Below are 22,182 nucleotides of genomic sequence, written 5' to 3'. Positions count from 1 at the left end.
CTTTCCTCAGCTAGCAAGGCTTGTTTTCTTACCAACTGCCTTTTTTGACAGGCTTTGGTAATCCAAACATGCAGGATGTGCCTTCCTACATGTTCTCAGCTGGAAAGACAACATAAGCCCCACGGACACCCCAAAGTGCACTAAAAAGAGGTTGTGCCCAAGGGACATCCCAAAGAACACCGGAAGCAAATACACGTGTTGATGACACTTAATATGTAAAACAGAAATTCACTTGGCGAATCACTAGGACTAGATGTCCTTTTTGAGGCCCCCAAGCCACTGCCCTCCAACAACAGATATTTTGTGAGGCACCGTGGGATGAGTTTAGTGGAGGAGCAGAATTATTTTTTAATTGTCTTCTCCCTCTTGACTATCCATCTTTTTAGTTTCCATTTCAACAGGCAGATTATATCATAAGGGAGCAGTTTTCATTTCCAACTTCGAACAGCATCGATGGCTACGTAAGAGAGGAAGCAGACGATTAAAACCATTTCAAATCACAAATCATGATTTGATTTGTGAATAAATAAGGTTCTAAGGGAAGCCTGAACAGGACTGGATAGCTCAAAATATGGCCCAAGACATATTAAAACTCACCCCGGGTGTAACTGTATTAACACTGATTAAAAGGCCCTAGAGATGACTCTTAGTTGTAAAATCTTTTATTTCTAAATAAAAGTTCAACTTTTTTAGTTCAACTAGTTCAACTTTGGGTCAGGGCTGAAGAGAATAATAAAACAGCAGCAAAGAGAAAACATAACACAAGGCTGCTGGACAACTAACTAGAATAAAGTTACTTTTAAGAGATAACTGCAAGAATAGCTGCAGTCAGTTCCTGGGAGAGATTCATCACCCTTTCTGAAAGTGATCTGAAGAGAGGCCTGAACACCTACTGGCTCCAGAGTTCTTCTGATGCCCTGCTGGGGAAAGCTCTGCTCTGGGGCAAACCTTGGTCTTGAAGGGTTATCAACCAGCCCATTTGAGCACTGATACAATCACTCTTGAAGTGTCAAACAATTACATGAGGCAGTCAGATTTTAATGACAAGAGCATCCAGCAAGCCTGCAAGAACAGAGATGGGGGTGGGTAAGAGAGGGGAAAGCAGTGTGTGACAGGGCTATGCACAGAAGGAAGGGATGGCATGTGCTACATGTGAATGCCTGGAGAGTTCCAAGAGAAATGGCACCAACAGAGTCACTTCATATAACCATGAACATCCTCCACAAGGTGGAACAAGAGGCACCCAACACATCATCTGTTCAACAGCATCTTTAACAAGAGTGCCAGTCACACTCAAACTCTGTAAGAGCCTGTGTGCCTCAAGCCAGCAGAAAATGTTCAGCAACCATCACCCCTCGAGATAATCTTTTAAGTGATCATGACCACCCAACCCTTGATGCAGAGTTAAACACCACTCCCACACTATGTGGCTACCCAATGTACAGGGCATGATCAGAAGAAAGCCCTTCTCCTCTTCTGATGCTCAAAGTGATCGGTCCCCTGCAGTGGCAGCAGCCTTACCTGACACATTTAAGATGGAGGGGGAGACATCTGGAAGCCCCACTCTAGAGTCTCCCATCCACCAGACAATTGTCACTGGCTCAGGGGGACCAACAGCAGCACAGGCCATATGAAATGGGGCATTAGGGGACACCGACACATCCTCAGGTTCCACAGTAAAGTAGGGCACACCTGGAAAAGCAACAGACAAGTGAAAATAACTGGAGCAACTGCCTCTTATTTATTTCCACTAACACCAGTGCCCCTGGTGTTACAACAACACTGGACATCCATCTGTCCTGCTGCTAGGCTGAATCCGACGCCCTCTAGGCCCTTCACAAAAACCAAGGGTCAGATATGTTGGATCACCTCAGGGCACGAATGCCTAAATACTGCTATTAAAAGTCAGAGAGAAAGAGTGCTTGCTTCCCACAATGCCTTTGAAAAAGCACTTTCAATTCAAGACTCCCCTGTGAAACAGCTTTTAGTGGCAGTGTTTTCTCAATTTTTCAGCTGGAGAGACTGGAGTTTAAAGAGGCAACAGTCAATAACTTTAGTGGTGGCAGACATCACTTTTAAAAGATAGCTAATCCAGCTGCAGATACTTCTTGCCATGCATTAAAAACTAAAGCTTGAGAAAGTGTTGAACTACCGGCTTTAACAAACCCATGTATGAGGAAAGAATCCCCGCGGTGAGAGACTGGGAGCATTTACAATACTCTCTCTGGAGCTTAATTGAATGGAGATGCCTTCCAGCACACTCTGACACCACGACAACCAGGCTGCCTTGGAGTCAGGGGTAATTTGTTTCAGAGCTGAAGGCTATCCACGGACACAATTCTCTGAGTAATTATCTGTTCCCTGCCATGGAAAGACCCCTGGTTGGTACAACAGGTCTCAGATTAGGCCCATGGAGAGCAGAGTGCAGCTGCAGTGCTACCTACCTTAGGTCAGCTCTAAGTGGCAATAGCTGAGTGCAATTCAACACATCAAGAGATGTGGTTCCTCTTATGGGCAATGCCAAAACTCCCGTGGTTTCAGTGCTCCAAACCAGCAGCACAAACTTTGCCAGCCATCAGCAGCAGTGCTGACCATGCAGGACAGCCATGTATGTATGTATGTACGTACTTCTGGTGAATGGTGGAAGAGCTGAAGGCCCAGAGAAATGTTCAGTTTCCTTCTATACAGAAACCTTTGTTTGTCAAACACTGCTGCTACCAACAGCACTTACCCCAACCAAAATCATGTATTCTCAGCTGGAAAAAGCATCTTCTGGAAGCTGCTGATCTGTTGCCTCACAGAAACAGAGGAACTGACAACATTGTGCATTCACATGCTGAAATTACAGTCTGTCCCTGGCCAAAGATGACAGGCCCAAGCACCTCCACCAGCAGGCAATTAACACAGGTGCCTAAACAGAAATTTAGAAGCCTAACACTTGACATTTCTCCCAAGCTACAGCCAAAAGTGCTTCCCTCAGTCTTTCACAGTGACTGGACAGTCAGTGAAAGACTGTGTCTTTCAGGCAGCAGGTTCCTTTGTGCCTTCCTTGCCTCCTTCCCTTAGAGCAGTATGTAAATGAACAGACTAAAACAGGTCTGAAACCAAGTCTCTTGAGGAATGACAGTGCCTATCTGTGCTAAGGCTAGTGTTCAGAACAGGTATATCCATCGTCATGGCATACTGCTTGTTTTTGCTGACATACTTTACTTCATTTTTTATTGCATTCATACATAAACAATAAAATGAGTAAGCTTTTGAGATATCAGCTGCGACACCTCTGCCTGCTTTGCTCTCCTTCTCCAAGGAAGATTAGAAGGGAGAATAATCACCGTTTCTCTACCTGTGAGCAGGATCCCTGCCTCCTGTCCATTTGTCATGACACTCAAGGTAAACTTTCAGGAAGATCCTGCCCAGCTCAGCAGGTTTTCTCACTTTGGGAGCAGCTAAACAGAGCAGACAAGACCACAATTAAAAACTTTCATAGTTGAGGGAGTGCAGCTGACTCATCCAGCTGAGGAACTCGCACTGCCCCCATCCGTATGTTACCTGGACAGCTCGCTGCCTATGACACATTTAGCCTCCCAGTTCCTGGTACAGGAGGTGAGTGTCAGCACATCCCTTTCACAGATGCCCCATGGAGGCACTGAGCAGCCAGCAGTCAGAAAATCAGCAGCAAAACAAGGAAATTATGCCACCTATTCCCTCTTCCAAGCCAGCATCCAACCTTTAAAGCTGATTTTTATGTACAGCTCAGTTTCCAGACAGTGTTGATTCAGGGGAATGTGTCCACACGGGTGTGGCTTGGTCTCTGAGTGTAGCCACAATGGGGGCTAGCAGCCCCAGGAACAGCCACATAGTCAGAGGTGTAATTTCAGATGGGAAGTTCTGTAAGAAACACAATCTGTTCTTTTACCACTCCACAGTGTGTCTCCGAGATCACCTCTCCAGGCATCAAACAGTATCATGTTTCAGTAAGGCCAGAGACTAGTTTCCAAACCAGGAAACAGGTTCAAAACTCTTCTGGTTTTGTAAATTCTAAGAAGTGTCTCATAAGATCAAACATTTTTATTACAAAGACAGTTCAAATACCATTGCTCGAAAATCTGGCAGATACAGACTACCTAAGCAGATGTTATACAGCATAGAAATCCAGTCAAGCTCACTTCAAGTTAGATTACCAATAGTCCACATTTGTTTGTGTGCCACACTGAAGCATGTTAGCACCTACTGAAGGCTGCAAATCACCAGAGTAAAGCTCCTCTCTGAGTCAGAGGACAGTTGATATCGATAGAGCAACCACTGCTACCCAAAGCTGGCACATCCAGGGAAGAAACACAGAGGTAACAGCCAAGGTGGGTCTGATAGGCTTTTGCATTCCCAGGTGTTTTCTTATGCTAAAAGCTGACACAATTTTTAAAACTCCACCCCTTATCACTACAAGCTAATATTTAATTTTATCCACCAACTCCCTTTACACATGACTACATGCCCAGTTCAAGTTTAACTACATCCTGCCACACTTGTTTTTCTCAAAAAGGCAAGTGGTTGCATTTTTTTCACTTCTGCTGTAAGCGTAGGCCTTCATTTTCAACACACTCCACCTTACCTAACTGCAGCTGTTTTTTTGTGACTTTGATACTTTTTGCCTGTGCAGTCCAGAAGGGCAGCATGTTTTTTTCAGACAGCTTAGCACGCTGAGCTACCCAATCACTCCTAATGCACCCACCATGCAAATGCAGCTACCTCTGGAGCAGACCACGGTAATTGGATAGAAATAGAAACTTTGCACAAGAGAGTGTTTTAAGCTGTAAAAGACATTTTCCAGTTGAAAATACACCTGAAAATTTAGGTGGACAAAAGCCTGGGATTTATGGAAGGCAGAATGAGTTACTCTTCTTGTGAGAGCTGCTATGAATGTTTCTATGCTCTAAACGAGCAAGACCTTTGCTGTAAAACACCCAGATCACATCACCTCCCACAACACCCTCCCTGCTCCCCTCCTGTTTAGGGCTGTCAATTCAGCTCTGGTCCAAAATGTTACCAAATCCATTTAAAAAAATACTTCTTGCTGCAAATGCACTGTTCCTGTTGACTTCTTCACCAAATATTAAGCCATCCAAAGACGACTAGCTTCTGAGGATCTAACAGAATCATGGCTCAAGGGAAATGAAACTAGAGACAGTAAGATCCACACTGCCTTGGGTGACTTTTGGGCAGCCATGTAGAAGCCATTCTTATCAGATAAACCCGGAGAGAAAAGTGCCACAAGGAGCAGTCACAGCTACGAAGTGCTGATGTACAGCACTGCTCATGAAACTCACAACTGGGTTAAAACTGTACCCTGCTCACAAAGACCTGTTTGGCTGACACACAGAAACAGACTGTGACCCTGCTTAGAGAAGTGGGTTGAGACAGATGAGCCCCATGGATTCCTCTCAACCTGAACTATTCACCATTCTATGAATTATTTAGAGACGACCGCAACAATGGATTTAAAAGCAGGAAAGAAATGTGCTTGCATGAAAAGATCTTGTTTCCTAACATGCCAAAATAAAACCAGAAGGCAATGAACTGACAGCTCTGCTCTTTGAAGCAGTTCTCCTAGTTCTCACTCCTGCTCTGCAGCGATTTCCCTGCAGTCAGCAGCAATGGTTCAGAGCCAAGAAGCCTGTCACTGGAGCAATCTGCTCTCACCACTTTGACCTAGAGCATATTGGTGGGTCAGCCCTGAAAGGAAACCAGCACTACTACTCCTCCTTACCTTCCACTATGAGCCACACTTGTTGTGATTCTTCCTTCTTCCCCCCGTTCTCAACCTGGCACCAGTACTTCCCAGAATCTGTCCGCTCGACGGATTTCAAGCTGAAAAAAGTCAAAAGCCATATCGATATTTTATGTGGATAAAGCAAGTTTTTGCCCCAAAGGACCCTCCAGTGTTTGGCAAACCAGATGCATGGAAAACACCCACTGAGACACAGCCAGCTCTGGGGAGGAGATCGACAGCCAGCCAGCACAAAGCACATGGCAAAACAGCAGAGATGGGAGGCTCCTCTCTAAAGTGGGTGGAGAGAGTCCTTGCAGAGCAGACAGTCTTCCTCCAAAACATCCTTGTAGAAAACCAGTCATCTGTGTCCTCTGAGGATAGGAAGGGGTCATCTCCATCCTGAATCACGACTCTAGCTAGCCTTCAAGTGGGACAGCTTGGCCTACACACCTTAGCTAGCAGGAAACCCCGCCCTGCAAACCTCCAGCGAGCTCAACGGCTCTGCCTCAGGTGACGGGAGTGGCAACAGCCTCAAACAGGAACAGAGGGGTCAGAAAAGATGCCCCTCTCCTCAACTGCACTCAGCACTGCTCTGGTGCCAAGAGTGGCGCACTCTGCAAAACTCCTTGGGCCTCCCAGTTTGTGATCTCAAGGGGTTATGCTGGTGCATGGTGAGCAAGGGCAGAATTTAGTCCCAAAGCTACCAAAGGCCACAGTGTGACCCTGAGAGCTCCTTGGTGCACCAGTGCTGACTGCTCCCCGCGGGCCGTGCAGCCATGCTGCCATGCAGGGATCCTCCCAGAGCTGATGCCCACCTTTCTAACGCTAGCAGTCCTCGGAGAAAGGGAAGGACGTCTCAGGAAGGAAGACAGAAAGGGGAGAGTGTTTGCCGAAATGCACAAAATGGACCCACTACAGCCCGATTTTCAGAGCTGGACCTTCAAATGGCATCAGCCGTCCTGCCCATGTTCTGAAACACAGTGATCACAGCAGAGAGTCACACGTGGGTGGTAGAATTGATCTCTTTAGGAGAAGAAAGGAAAAAGGAGAGAAAGATTCAGATACATCCAGATTTAGCCCCCTAACTTATCTCTGGTGCTGCAGAGAGTTCTCAGTGGAGTAAAACAAGAGGCAAGAAAAAAGATCAGAATGAGATTGTGAAGGACAGAGTTAACTAGTGGAAGTGGGGGGAAGTAAACAGTATAGTTTCAAGACAAACTGTTTCCACAACATAATGTTATGCAATAGTTTCACTGTGCACAGCTGTTTTTTCCTACCATAATGTTTCTTACAGACAAGCTTTAACACAAAGCCTTTTGGTTGGTGGAATTGGAGACTCTGCGCAATGTCAAGCCAAGAAACGTAACAGGAGATGAAGCCAGAGCTCAGGGAAGAGTGATTCTCAGTCAGTCAACAGCTTTGAGCTCTTGTAGTGTTGGTATATTTGCCTGTACAGGCTCTTTTAATGCATAAAAAAAGACAGAGCAGAACCTTGGGTCTTGTTTATCTTAGTACTCCCCAAACTAGTTGACATCCTTCTTCTGCTGAAATAAAGGGACAGAGATCTGCTTTGCACAAGGTTTTATGCCTCTGCATGGGGCAGGACTGATATCACGTAGTGTAAATGTATTAGGAATAAATTAGGATTCATTGCAAAATGAATCAGGGATGGTTCAGAGGACAAACACTCCTCCCCAAAGAAAGGAAGGGGATGTACTCCTGGGAGTCTCATTTCAATCAACAATCCTCACCCTTTAGGCAGACTGACAGCTCAAGAGAGAGAGTAAGAGAGCAGGATGAGTACGAGAGAGAAAACCTATTTATACTGCAGCATGGCAGAACAAGATGAACAAACAAAGCAAGACCATCCTTTCACCTTGAAGTCACGTCTCAAGCATCACAAGCATTAGCAAAGCACCTGTCCCCACAGTAGTCAGAAAACCAATATGGTTCTACTGGATAAAATCTCAGCACTCAGCAGCTTCAGTTCTGCTCTCAGTTATGCCCTTGCCACACAGTGAACTTCAGACCTAAGGACTCTGTCCCACTGAGGGCACTGCAGTCGCAGAGATATAGCTGACAGCAGAAAACAGTGCAATAGTTTCCATGATATTCTTCCTTCTCTGCATCTGTTGTACCTGAGGAAGCCGATCCAGTGTTCTTCATCTACTGGAATGTACACCTGGTCTACGCTTTGCACCACTGCTCCGTCCTTGATCCACAACATCTCGGGATCTTCCATTCCCTCCAGGCTGCAATTTAGTTTCACGGGTTGACCCTGGGACACCTTTAATTTGATTGGAGGTCCTGTAAATTTCATACCTAAAAAAAAAATACTACTCCGCCCCACCCCCAGAAGAAGGGGGGTTGGAGTACAGCAAATTACTCTAGGTTGGTGGTCTGGAATTACGCACCCTACCAGCACACGCTGCAGAGGAGTATGTTAGTCTCAGCACTGCTCTACTATGTCTGCTAAGCAATAGGCAAAAGCAAGCACTGAAAGCACAATTGCTGGAGAAAAGTGGTGGTTCAGTGTGTACATGGGGATTTTTTCAACTCGTCTAACAGCAGGGCGATGCTCTGCAGAGCGGTGCCCAAGCAGAGACGCACAGAAACGCCAGGAGCTTTGCTGTGTCAGTGATCCAGCAGTGCCAACTGCATCCGTTCAACACGCTACCACACCTCCCTCTTTTCCCCAGGCCTGGATTTAAGCTATGGTGTTCTTGTGCTGCTAGGAAATCATCATGCTTGCTCCATTGTATGCATTTGTAAAGAGCTTGGATATGAGAAAGAATCAATTATGTCTTGTTATTCAGCATACACAGTTCTCCTGCATTACAGAAAGCTTCTCTACAATTTGCAAAATCCATGGAAGCAAAGCCTATTCCACAGCATACCTCACTGTGAAGCAGAACTCTTTAGAGAACAGATATTTCTGTCGCGTGATGTGGGTGTGTGCTGAATGAGCCGCCTGGAGGACCCTTCAGTCCAGCCAAAGGACCACACAGTACCCAGGGCTACACCATTGCAACCCCAAAGCAGCAGGGCCAGAGCTGGTGAAGCTGCTCAGGTATTATATTGACACAGAAGTGATCAGAATTTGGCGCCGAGCACTGTTACATGTGTGGGTGGACGGGGAGTATTTCCCTCAAGCAGAAGCGAATGTACAGAATTTGTTACCATGAGAAGACACAGAAGCCAACTATCTAAATGCATTTAAGAAAGACAGGCATATAAAGGAGGAACCAGAAGATCAAAGGAGACCGTGGGAAAGCAGGAAGGTAGAAAACAAATGTAAAGTTAGTTTTGTTAGGGAGAGTGGCTATTTCCTATGCAGTGGCACAGGACTGACAGACCAGAACAGGTCTAGCCTAGTCCAGTATTATGCCTTGGCAGTGGACTCCACATCCTTCAGAAAAAAATTACTCCATCACTCTTGCCTGGCCACGTATCACAGCACATTACAACTTCACCCAGTTCACTGGCTGGTGAGCATCTCACAGAATGCCTTGCTAGTCCAGAGCCAGTCAGAAAGCACTGCTTAGTGAGCAGCCCAGTTGCTCTCAAACTCTGTTACAGCCTCACCAGTGATCCAGCACAGATTTCAGATGTGCCACTTCCCTTCTTGCTAAAATGCCACCCTCCCACAGCCATGAGGGCACCACCTCACAGGGCAGAGGAGCAGCAGAGGAACTCACAGCGTGGTTATAACAGCTGGCAGAAGGGGAACCAGCACTGTGGGACCAGCCAGCACTCTGCCACCAGCAGCCTGTACCCAGATGAGTACCAGTGCTCCAGGAGAAAACCCAGAACACAGGCAGCAGGTTTTTATTCCTTTCCTTAATGAGATTCTCCAGCTGGTTTCCCGACACTCAGTCTTCTGCCTTTCTATCTGCTGTTACTCATTTACCAAACTCACAGAGAGCACCGGAAAATGGGCAAACTGATCACTTGAGTTTAGTTGCTGCAGCTCATTTGCTGGGCTAAGGATTTGATCACCTTGGGTGAGGGTGATCTAACCTCGCATAACTTAACTCAAATGTAACACAAACGACATGCCCCAGTGCATGCCAGAAAGCATCCTCCCTTTTCACCACTCACAGTATACTGGAATAAAACATGAAAGCTTCATAGCAGCTCTCTCTGTGCTACAGAAAACTGATATATTCAGGCTGCTACACGCGCACAAACTGACAGGCATTTTCATTACAGGTGCCTTCATGGAAAATCAAACTACTCAGCATCCTTCAGACTGCCCTGCCCAAAGAGTTAGGCACAGATTAAACCAGGAAGTATTGTTAGATCCTTTATGGTTTTCAGTTAGCAGAGAAATCAATTATGTAGGAAATTAACATAGAGTACCAGTGTTCAGTCAGAGTTGTACATATTGTCTAAGTATAATCCCTCCATCAATTTCAACTGAAATGAAGAATTACACATCAGGTATTTTTAATAACTTCACAGGTCAAAAATGCAGTTTTGGCTGCAGCATCTTTTCCTGCAGGTATCAGGAAGAATCCCATAGGAGGCAAATAGGGATTTTAATTTCCACCTATTGCCCGTTTTACTCTCCCACTCACTATTTCTCATCTGACAACATTCTTGACTGTGCAAGAAGTAATTTCATCCAAATAGGTTCTGCCAAGCCTACCTGTAACAGCTGCAGATTGTGAAATGTATAGATAGGAAATAGAAGTGTATTAAATTTCTTATCAAGCAGTTGTCTGAATTGACAGCAAGTGAACACACTAGTGTTATCAACCAGTTGTCAAAATACATGACACATCTGTTTGTTTTTTAAACTTGCTAGTTTCTTAATATTTTAATGCCTAAGAACAGAATACTTTTTTTTTGATGTTGGGAGTGGAGAGGAAACATCTGCTCATGCATGCCAAGAAGGGTAAAGGCTTTTTGCTCCTCAGACTCCTTAGGACACTGATGTAGCGATCCAGCCTGTGCCACAGCCACCCCAGCTCCGTGTCACTGCACGCACATCGCTCCACACGCAGCGCGGAGCCCAAACTCCCGCTGAAGTCGGGAGGAGGTTGGCCAGGCCGCCGAGACGCTCCAGCACGCTGCCCTTCCCTGCCGACTGGGGGGTGAAACTTCGGGACACGAGTTCATGAGGGAAAAAAAAACAACAAAAGCCACTCAGGAAGGCGTTAGCGCCCGGCTTTCCTCGGCGACGGCCCGCGCTAGGCACATACCAGCGCAATGCCTCCGCAAACACCGGGGAGGATTATTCGCCACTCTACTCTCGCAGGCGGGCGAGGCTCGCACAGCCCGGGCTCCCCGCCGGCACCGCCGGCTCCCGAGCGCCACGTCGCTGGCCCCACAAAAGCGGCGGAACCGCCCGTGCCCCGCCGGAGGGGCAAAATGCGCCGGCCCCGACCCCCACCTGTGGCTGCCCGAGGCCCGCGGCCGCCGCACCGGGCGGACCGGGCGCACCGGCGCCGCGCCCGGCCGCTCCTGCCCGGCGACCCTCAGCGGGCTGCCGGCACTCGTAGAGGTGGCGGGGCGAGAGCCGCCCGCGGGGAGACTCGGCCCGGAGGCAGGAGCCGTGCCCGGCAGCCCCTCCCGCCGCACCCCGGGTCTCGGGGGGCAGTGCCCCGCCGCCACCGGGCTGTCAGCCCCGCTCACCTGCCACGGCAGCGACGTCCCGGAGTGCCGCAGCCCAGAGTCCCAGCAAGAGGAGCCGCGGGATCGCCATGCTCCGCTTCAGCTCCATCGCTCCCGCACCACCATCCTCCCCCCTGCTCCCGGCGCCGCGGGGGGCTCCCACCGCCCGTGCAGGCGGCGGCGGCGGCGACAGCGGCTGGGGCAGCCCCGCGTCGCCGCCCGATAGCGGGCTCGCCCGGGAGGCTACGGGGACGCTCAAACTTCTGGCTCCGGCCGGGGCGAGCCTCGGGAGAACCTGCTGCGGGACGACGGCGCGGGTCGGTGGAGTCGGGTCGGGTCGGGTCGGGCCGGGTCGGGTCCGCTCTGGTCCGGCCGCCGCCGCCGGGCGATCTCCCCCTGCCGGCTTGGCCGCCGCGGCGCCACTCTGAGGGTCGGTCCGTCCGTCCGTCCGTCCGTCCCTCCGTGCCCAGCCGCCGCCGCCTCCTTCAGGAAATGGCGCTCTCGGGCGGTCACGGCGCGCTGTGCTCCCCCTCTGACATCACGTCATGAATATGCATGAGCCGGGCGCCCACCGCCCCCGAAGCGGCGAATCACCGCGCCCGCCGCCCCCGCTCCGCCGCTCCGGGACGGGACCGGGGCTCTGAGCCCCGGGAGGGCGGGACGGGACGGGGCGGGACGGGGTGGGGCGGGAGCGGTCAAGGAGGTGTGTGGAGGCGGCGCCCCTCGGGGGCTGCTCCGCCGGGCGGCCTGGTTTCCAGAGCGCCGGCAGCGGGTGACCCACATCCGCGGGAGCTGCCGGGGCACCGGTTGTCCTCCTACCTACGTGTGGCCCCTCTGGAGACCCGGCGCACCATCCAGCCCCCCCAGGGGAGGAGAGCTTGGGGCGACCACCGAGACTCAGCCCCCACAAGCCGAGGCTGTGCCGAGATGAGCAGAGCCCCGCCTCATGCACACATCATCCCCAGCCCTATCACCCTCAGCCGGCCCTCTCCAGCTCCTTGGCTTCGGCCACACTCTCCTCGCCGTTCGGCTTCTGGCTCCGGAGATGCCGGTCACCCCATCCCGGCGGCTGAGCTGTGGAGGAGCACCGGCAAGGTGAGGAGATCCACCCGTGCCCTTCAAGCAGGATCGGCTCGGCCTTGACCATTTTTCCGCTAGCAGAAAAGTAGTGAGAGAGCTTAGGAGGGAAATCTTTGCTGCCACAGTGTTAGTAGAACGGCGTGGCAAAAGTCACTTACAAACAGTTTTTTAAAAAATCTGGCGCTGCCTTTCCGTAGGAGTTACGGTGAGAATCTGGGTTGAGAGGCGCCATAGGGAGCAATATCGTTGCAACACGATGCAGCTCTTAGCTCTGCCACAGCCATCAGCGTGCAGCACTTGTCCAGCAGCTCCTGCAACACTCTGCAAACCTGGCTAAACGGAGGAGTGCAGGGAAACTGCGTTATCCCCAGGAGGGCAAAGGAGAAACTGAGGCACAACAGGCTCATATAATTCCATTCCAAACTCTAATCTTCACTCCTCCCCAAGTCATTTGCATTCCTGATAGGAATTCCTAGGGGACTGGAGCAATGCCAAGAAGATTTCATTACTGGAATGGAAATGTCACTCCCTCCCCAGTGCCTCCTGCTGCAATGAGATAGCTGGGAGGAGACACTGACAAAGCCATCCATTCGAGTGCTTGTACGAAGTCTAGTTGCACTTGGGGACAGGAAATCTCCTGGATCACTAACAGCTCTTGGGATGAGAGGTTCTGTGCTGGTGCTTGCTAAAAGCTTTGTGCATACTTGCTGTCACTGCTGCCTCTCCCTCATGTATCCATCCAGCTGCGTGGTGTGCTTCTGCACTTACGGCAATAGCACCCTCCAGAAGGTAGCAACTTTTGCAGATTTTAGTTGTCTCATCAGAAAAAAAAAATGGCCATTAGAATAATGACACCTTTCTATGGTGTTTTCCTTCTAAGGATTTCTTCCAGCCCTACAAATACATAAGTTTACACTACACTGGTCCCATGGTCTCAGGAAGTGCTCCAGTAGTTGTAGCATGGCACAGACCAGATTCTGGGTTGGTGTAAGAAAGCAAAGCTTTACTAGAAGCAATAGATCAAGGGGGATTTTCCCATCAAGGGATCTGACTTCAGCTGGTCTGAGAAGGGCTTTTTGTTAGCAGTGATAGGCAGGAAGAGCCATACAAAAATTGGACTGAAATTCTGCACACACTGCCAGTTGAAGTGCAAGCTGAAGTGGGAAAACTTACAGAGGAGTGCAATATCACCATGCAGAAAGCAAAGGAACTGGTGAATCTTAAATGTTTTTAGGAACTGGAGGCAAATAAACTCTCTTGGCCTCTAGTGGCACTGACTCGAGCACCATGGCTTTATTCTTCAGGCTGTAACATCTGTAACATCAGTGACAGTGCTCACTGCTCACACACACAGGACACAGCTGTTGGCTCTCTGGATTACATTCTTTCCTTACTTCTGCTGCAATTGTGTGTTACCACATCTCACCAGATGTGCTGGAAGTGAAGGTACATTCCAGAAAATGCCTGAAGAGCTATACAATAATCCAGAGGTGAATGCCCAGTCCTGGGAAACTTCTGAAGATGAAGAAAAAGAGAAGAAAGGACAAAAGGGAGAGAGGGGAAGGAGAGAAGGCAGAAGGAAGAGAAGTATTTGCTGGACTTCCTCACCTTCCTCTACTGTTCTGCCTCTTCTACCTACTGAGACCAAACGGGACATCTGGAACAGGTTATCCCAGTGAAAAAGCCCAAACCCCCATTTCCACATGAGAAGCCATAGCCCTAAAAGTTCAACAAAAGCTGCTGGCACATGCCACTGCTCCATTGTGAAAGTAGTCAAGTTGCAACTGGATAGAAAATCCCTGTGTTTTGTACAAGGTATTTTCTATAGAGCTGCCTGGTTTGCACTGGGATTCAAGAACTTGTCCACTCCATCCTCAGAGTTGGGATTTGAAAACGTGCATTAACTCCCCCCGCCCCATTGCTAGGGGGGCAAATCCTTCATCCTGCATCGGGAAGCAATAGCAATGAAAATAAAAAGGTTGAAGTTGCACTCAAGGGTTGCAGGATTACAGCAGTAGCTCTGCTCTACAATATAGGAGACCCAGGACTGGTTATTTAGGTACTTCCTGAATGGGAGACCTGTTGAAGCCAGCACATTTAGTCCCAGACTAGAACAGGAGCTGCTCCCAGCTTTTTGGTCATCATCAGAGGCTACAGCAAGTGACAGGAGGAAGCTCCATGTGTGTGAAGGCTTTTGCAGCTTAGGGATGGCTTCACAAATGAATGCCCCAAAGTAAGGCCAGAATACACAGACTGAGGAAGCACAAACCCTGAGGACTTTTCAAAACTCACCAAGGACACAGCTTGAGAGCTACTGGGTAATAAATACAGTGGCTTTTCAGGTCACTGAAAAGGACTAAACTGAGAATAAACGGTCTCCATTCTCTGCCCAACCCATCATAATGGATTGTTCATGTCAGATAATAATAGTGTTTAACGTGGCCACTTCTGAAGACCCAAATATAACTCCCCATCTTGGCATACATGTGAGACAAAACTGGCCATCCCAAGACCTTGGGTACGGTATTTAAAGCCACGTGTGGCTGCAGCAGCAACAGCAGCTCACAAGAAGGCTGAAACTCATCCTGCCTGTGTCTGGGCTAAGCTTACCATAACTGAGTTATGCTGCTCATTTGGGAATTCTCTTAGCTACAGCTGAACTCTGTTCTCTTTTAATTTATATTATTCTACCATGTCTTCCCTTCTCCTTAATTGTCTTCCTCTCAACCACCTTCTTCAGTAAGCAGCTGTGTTGAAATATTCCAGCCTCTCTGTTTCAGCCTCATCCAGCTCTTATATCTTTCATATGTGCTGGTTTTAACTTTCTGTATGAATAAAGAGAAGTACAGGGAATGCTATGAAAGAGTTGCATTTACTCAGTCTTCAGAATACAAGGATATCAGGTATGAGTCTGAGCTTTGAGATCAGTCTGATTCTTTCCCAGTTCCCAAACTCTCACAGCTCTGTCTCTGGGTGTGGCATGTGGCATGGTGTAGACGAGGGAGACTAGGATTGGGTCACTGTATGGTGGATCTAAATTTGGATTTTTTTCTAAGTTTCAAGCCTCAGCCCAATCATAATCATCACCCCAAGCCCAAACATTGTTCCTCCACATGTCTGGGCTGGTTATTTTTTTTAGAGGTGATAAATTAACACATCATATGTGTTATCTGTCTTTTGGGATAAAGGCCAAGCTGTCAGAATGAAAACGTCACATAAATCACACATGAAGTATTTATATTAAAAAAGATCAACTCATAAGAATTTTGAAAACCTTTCTGATGGTGCCATCATTTGCAGCGGGTTAGGCAGGTATTGCCAATGTTTCCATTTCTGGAGTTGAAATAAACACAGCACATCAAAACAGAGTCATCAAACAAAACCAAAATGTATTTAACATGGTGCAACAGTCAATGCCATAAGAAATCACCACATAAGTATGCAGAGTTACATATAATCTACACATATCAGTATGACTTTACGAATTTCATAATACATGTTGGTACACACAAAATGGACTGGGGAGGAAGCACTTGTTGCCAGCCCCTCTTGGGGCCCAGTTTCTTACCTACTTGTAAGGTAGGGTGTGACAACACTGGTTTTGAAAGTGACCGTATGTATTACGATCGTGTTGCATTCTCCTGTGAGTCAGAGTGGGTAACAATCTCCACCAGCCATGTGGCAAAATGGTAGAGAGCTTGCTCAGCATACAACCATCCCCTGTGGGATGGAGGTTTGGCAGGTGTGAGGTCCCTGGTGGGTCCTCAGTGTGGCCACAAGGTTCTTGGACAGCCTCTGGCTCTCGGAGGGGGCCAGGCCGGGTGGGTAGAGCCCACAGCTCAGAGTGCAGTGGAATGCTCCATCAGGACCAGACACCTTCTGGATTTGGAGAGGCTGGCACTAATTCTGGAAGGTGCTACACCTGCTCCAGGGGAAGCCTTGCAGGAAGAGCCTGGAGCCCCAGCAGGAGTGGCCAGTAGGGCTGGCTCCCAGCTCTGCTCCCTGCCTGGGGCTGAGGTGGCACCACATCTCACCTGGGAAGGTGTAGTGGGCTACAGACCAAAAGCCCTCCTCAGGGCACACAGAAAGCTGAAAGGTAGTGTAGGCAGTCCTACAACTGCTGTAATAGACACTGTGGGTGGAAGAGCTTCCTAACAGCTCCAGACTCTCTGTGGGAGGGTTAATACCATATTTACCTTTCCCTCCCCAGCCTCTCTCCCCTTGTCAAGTTGTGCTGCTGTGCTCAAGAAGGAATGAAACAACCACAAACTAGGCCTACTGTCCTAAAAATAGTGGCATTAAGAGGGCACTAATCTACATTATGGCTCTCAACGATTGCTATTGGGGTGGAGCCGAACAAGGTACACTACAGCTGGAAATGCAGCAGCGTCTCTGCTGCAGACCAGGCAGGGCAGGGTGAGCAAAGGGCATTTTGCTATATTGGTGTACATCACTGCTCCTGAAAGAAAGTCCTCAGCACTTCTCAGGGGCTTCATTTGTGGCTGTGTGAGCAGTCAGTGACATTTATGCCATGAATACCTTACTTTTGCCCGATGGAACATAATTACACCTTGAAAGACATCCTCAAAGACAAGAAGACATCCATGGCAAAACCCCAGAAAAACTGGAAAGCAGAAGTGACAGAACTGAAAAAAAGGGAAGATGAGGGTAAAGCGAGAGGAGAAGAACATGAACAAAGGAGAGAAAGAATGAGAGAAGAAGAGGAAAAAAAGACTGGAGAAAATAAAATTTTTTAAAAAGCACCTTGTTTGGGATTTGCAGGAGGTGACTCAGCCCCTGCAGATCTGAATTCTCCTTCTGACTTGACTCTGGCTGGCCGTGTGCCTTGTGCCTTGCTCTATCTGAGGTTCTTACCTTGTAAAGCATCCAGGAGGGCAAATGTACTGGCAAAGCACAAGCATTTAAAATCCTCCAGCAGCCACAACAACCAAATGCTGTGACTGAAATGTAAAAAAATAGAATGAAGGTGGAATGGGAGGTAGGGAATCAAGGAGCTGAGAAAGGGTGAGGAGTGAAAGAGTTAAAGGAATGGGGAATGAAAGACATGGGAGACCAGGTGGAGGGGGAGAAAATCTTGGAAATGAGGTTAAGTGTTGGTCAGAGTCTCTATGTCCTCTTGCAATGGCAGGGGGAAGAGCTGAAATTTGTCCTGCTGACCTGCTGTAGAGACCAACGCTTGCGGGCTCCCCACCGGCGTCACCTCTGCAATCCCTGTCCCATGGAGGCCTGTCACAGAGAGGTTTCTAGGCAGGAGGAACGCCTGATGTAGAAATGCCGCCTGTCCTGCCCCTCCGGCCTGTGCACAATCAGGACAGGGAAGAACCGGGCATCGTGGTAGGTTGGGGGGTTCTCGTTGACAGCCAGCTGGCTGGAGTAGGAGCAGCACTGCTCATCCTGGCAGCCCCGGTCTGCAATGCTGCTGCTGCGGCTCCTCCAGAGGCCTGTCCTGTGGGAGCCGTGGATGCGGCAGAGGGAGAAGCGGCTGGTGTTGAGGGAGAGGCGGGAGTTGCCGCTGCAGCTGTGGAAAGCGTGGCGTGAGAAGATGGAGGAGGTGCTGGAGGCGCGGTTGCAGCGCTCACAGCCGTGGGCCGTGTCGCCGTACCGACACACCGTGTAGCTGTTGTAGGCCGGGGAGTTGGCCAGGTCCATCAGCATGGCCTCCGAGTAGCTGGGGATCAGCTGCCGGTTGGTGCAGATGTGCCACTCCAGCTCGGTGCTGTCCTGCGTGGTGTCCCGCGGCATGCGGTACCGGTACAAGGGCTCCTCCGCCGCCGCGGGCGCCGTGTACTCCAGGCCCAGCAGCTTCTCCACGTGGTAATGGACATAAGCAGTCCGATACTCTATGAGTACCCTGAGCGGCCATGAGATCATCAGGATAGCTGCCACCCAGAAAGCGTAATGGGACACGTACCACGGGAGGTGATCCGGGTCTCCATAGGCCATCATCAGCTCTTTAAAATCCACATTTTTGAGCTGCATGCCTTCCCTCACCTCCATGTAGTCATCCAGCCCCTCGATCTCAGTGAAGAAATGAGCTCTCTGAGTCAGGTAAGAGTTCTCAGACTCAATGTTGGCAAAGCTGAAGCACTTGGTGAACCTCAGCTTGGTGGCTGTATAGCTCTCCAAGCCCAGGAGCTCCTTGGAGATATCCTTGTATCCACAGTGAGAGTAGTCAAACTCAGCTTCAGCCACGTGTGTGTTGACCCTCTCGTGGTAGACCTGTGTGGTGGTGTAGGCGTCCCCGTTGCGGTAGCGGGTCACCTGCCGCGTTCGCCGTACGAAGTGGTAGCTGATGGCCTTCCACCAGATGCAGGGGGTGGCCTGCTGCATGCGGTTGATGCACTCGTACACACTGTCCACATCTGCCTTGTACTGCAGCTCCCTCTTGACGTGGCAGTGCCAGCACTCCACCAGGTACACCACATACAGCATGGAGAGGAAGGCCAGTGGGATATAAACATAGCCGTCCGAGCACGGGCTGTCATGGTAGATCATAGACTTGCCCTTGAAGGAGCTATCGAAGCTCAGCTTGGTGACTCTGGCCAGCTGACACCAGGCCACTGCACCCAGGCAGCCATACATGAGGATGGAGAGGAGGAGGCATTTCCAGTGGGACTCTCGGCACATGCAAGCACTCAGGGACTGTTTCACGGGGCGTTGCTTCAATCGCACCGCCGTGCAAGGGGAGAGAAAGACAAAGAGAGAGCGAGGAACCCATCAGTCACGCTGCTTTGCACAACACACACACTGGCTGCTGCCATCAAGGCTGTGTCTGGCTTTTCTCTTGACTGCCTGAGAACTGGGACACCACCCTACTTAATATAAATGTCAATACAAACAGAAACACCCTGCTGGGGACAGAGGGCTCTGGACAAAGCTCTTTCCTTGCTTCCTTCTGGCTCTGGGGAGGGCAGTTGTTTGTGCAGCAGTGACTCGCTGTGCCCACACCCTGGTCAGACGGGCACCTCTGCAGGGAGCACAATAGGTGCCCATCTCCTTCTCCCTGCCTGCCACCAGCATCATTTACGTACCCTGCCATCTTCAAAGGTCGAGAGTGCTGAGCCGGTGAACAGCCAAAAGTGTGGGGCCGTGGAATGGCCCCTTTGCTTTGTGAGTCTCCCGTGCTTGTGTTCCCATACGCTGCTGTTGGGGAGGCTCAGGAGCAGAGTCTGTTGCAGAGCTATGGCCCCACTGGTTGTGCCAGCACAGGAGGACCAGCACTTCACGCAGCTAAAGCTGCTGCCTGACTCAGAGCTGACTCACATCCAACCCTGAAACCTACCAAATGATCGACACCATTTTCTTGGAGATGAGCCATCAGTAAAATGACTAGATTCAAGCATATTTAGTTGAAAAAATTGTCAGGATTACAGCACGATGCAGCATTGCTTCAGGCTGGTTACACCAGCTCTGACCTAAAATACTTGAAAGCTTCAGTGTTGCAGCTAAGGGTGTGTGTGTGAATATTTAAAACAGCACCCCCTCGCCTCTTTTAAGGCCCCAAACTCGAGTTGGGAGCAGAGCTGGGTTCACACTCCTGTACTCCCACTATGTCCCCTGAGAGGGCACGACTGCAGTCCTTACCCCAGCCCTGGTGCAGTGAATCAGCTGCATTGTCATAGGACATGTAGCTATAAAGAAAAATGCCAATTGGAGCCAAGCAGCTAGTGGAAACAGAGTTGTGTCCCTGCAAAGAGCAGCAGCAGCATGAGTTACACCACTGGCTGGCAGCTGTCTGTCCATAGAGAGTGCATGAAAAAAGTCCCCACTGCCCTAGTAGGTAATGAGGAGGGCTGCTTGCATCCCTTTTGTTACTGCCATCCTCTGCCTCCCTCCTAACTGAGGAAATGACAGTGAGAAAGCAGATACACACTGATACTCATGCATCATCATGCCCTCTGCTGAGCCTGATTTCATGCAAAAATAGAAGCACACTGTTACTCCTTCTCCCAAAGGCCCATCTTTAATGCATCAAACTGCTCTGTAGATGCCAACAGATGCTAGGTTCAGGAAATGTCTTCTCTTTCTTTCTCCACAGATAAATTTCTCCCCCAGTAAAGCTCATCTTGGACCTACAGCTTCAGTAAGTGATTTTGAAACAGCAAGGAATTTAAGAAGCAGCATCTTGTAACTCAGGAAATAATAGCATGGCTCCACTGGAAAGAGGAGTTTGCTGTCTTCTCAATAAGATGGAAGCATTGGCATCTAACTTTGCAGAGCTGCAGGGTCAGATTTAAGCCTTTTTTTTTTCCTGAGACAGAGAACCACTTATAAGTAACCACAGAAGGTTTTACGACTTGCTGTGAACACTGCAAAACTAGATTTCATGGGGCTTGGTTTTGATTTCATAGCTTTTAATCTGACACTGTGTAAGTGCTGAGTAATTTTATTGATTTTTAAGAAGCTACACCAATATACATTTGCAGCGACTTAGCGCTCCAGATTCTTCCTGGTTCATCCAGAAGGAATCTGAAAAAAAAATTATATTCTTATCCCAAAACTTTTGTACACCTGTCAGAATAAAGTATAATTCTTCTGGGTTGTATTCTGGCTTCTGTATTCTCTTTACAGCAGCTAAAACAGATGCAGAGAAGCTAAGTGGGTTATAAAGTAAAGGGAACATAACTTCTGTAGGTAGGGCAGTGAAAAAACTCAGTATAGGTAAGAATAAGGCTGTTTTTCTCAGCCTTTTGCAGGAAACTTAGAGGAAAGCCACAAGGTGGCTTCAGGCAGTCCCTAAATCAGCTAAAAAGTAACTAGAGAAGTTTTGGGAGTGAATCTCCTACTTGCAGTCTATATGCAGTCATGGAGAGTTTCATCTCTTGAAACTCTCATCAAATGCCCACTGCTCAGTCTCAGTGTGGTTACTGCTCCAATGTAGGCTTCTGCCCCGGCTGTACATTGCACCTCAGGTCAGAGCCCCAGGCTCTCCTGACTCATGGCAAACCCACTGGAAATTACTGACTTTTACTCTTTGTCTCTTCTTGACATGAAACTAGAGGTTTTAACTTCTATAATAATGTAAGAATATAAACTGTAATGAAGAACTGTGAAGCTCTATCTTTTTTTTTTTTTTTTTTTTTCTTCTTCTCCCCTGAAGGTGTTCTGATGTGAATAAAACTTTAAACATTAACATCTCTCTACTCTCTACTATTGAGACTGTGCAGAAGGAACAGCAGGACAATATCCCAACACATGAATTTTTATTCTCATTCAGGCTTCTGCAGGTACTTCTCATCTAAAATCGCTTATGGCTCACACAGTGAACAGTGCCAGTGGACCCACTAAAAAATGCCCAGCAGTCAGTTCCAATGTGAGGTGAGTGCTTAAGTTGCCCATGCTGCTCCAGGATTCCCATTTTTTTCTATTACTTGTTGGAAGCACTGTCAGCTTGGCCCTGTCCCATGCCAGTTAGGGAACTATTTGCCAAAAGCACTGCAATCCCACCTTCCTTTATCTCACTTACTTTGACTAACAGCTTCTCTGTGGTCCAACCTCCAACCCACAGGCTGGCTTCTGCCCAAGGGGTTGTTCAACCAGCCCTGCTGCTTAGGGCTATCAGAGGCGATATCAGAGTGGGCAAATGCCTCCTAATGTGCTTATCTCCATGAAATGCCATCTCCCCTCTGGGGGATGAGATAGCTCTGGTTCCACCAGTCATAGAGCAGCACCCAGCTGGGTTGGCAGTAGCTCAG

At 49.0% G+C, this 22,182-nt stretch overlaps 2 protein-coding genes across 2 annotated transcripts in view; both read right to left on the bottom strand.

The window, feature by feature from the left end:
- Positions 1–11,909, bottom strand: part of TYRO3 (TYRO3 protein tyrosine kinase) — a 41,673-nt gene extending 29,764 nt beyond the window's left edge. The window contains exons 1-4 of the mRNA XM_066321236.1: positions 11,408–11,909; positions 7,906–8,089; positions 5,765–5,865; positions 1,522–1,692 (exon numbers count right to left, since the gene is read on the bottom strand). Coding sequence (XP_066177333.1) covers positions 1,522–1,692; positions 5,765–5,865; positions 7,906–8,089; positions 11,408–11,495 — 544 coding nt within the window. The 5' untranslated portion in view covers positions 11,496–11,909. The remainder of the gene's footprint in view (positions 1–1,521; positions 1,693–5,764; positions 5,866–7,905; positions 8,090–11,407) is intronic.
- Positions 11,910–17,709: 5,800 nt separating this feature from the next.
- LOC136363188 (transmembrane protein 151B-like) lies at positions 17,710–19,167 on the bottom strand. Its single transcript, XM_066322267.1, has one exon. It carries the CDS (start codon positions 19,112–19,114, stop codon positions 17,717–17,719), a length of 1,398 nt encoding a protein of 465 aa, XP_066178364.1. The 5' UTR covers positions 19,115–19,167; the 3' UTR covers positions 17,710–17,716.
- Positions 19,168–22,182: the final 3,015 nt, after the last annotated feature.

Source organism: Sylvia atricapilla, chromosome 6, assembly GCF_009819655.1.
Source record: "Sylvia atricapilla isolate bSylAtr1 chromosome 6, bSylAtr1.pri, whole genome shotgun sequence".
Classification (NCBI taxonomy): Eukaryota; Metazoa; Chordata; class Aves; order Passeriformes; family Sylviidae; genus Sylvia; species Sylvia atricapilla.
This window is presented reverse-complemented; position numbering and strand designations above follow the sequence as displayed.

What these genes read in the sequence shown, in the direction of transcription:
- LOC136363188 (XM_066322267.1), bottom strand. Translation starts at nt 19,114, where the DNA reads ATGTGCCGAGAGTCCCACTGGAAATGCCTCCTCCTCTCCATCCTCATG.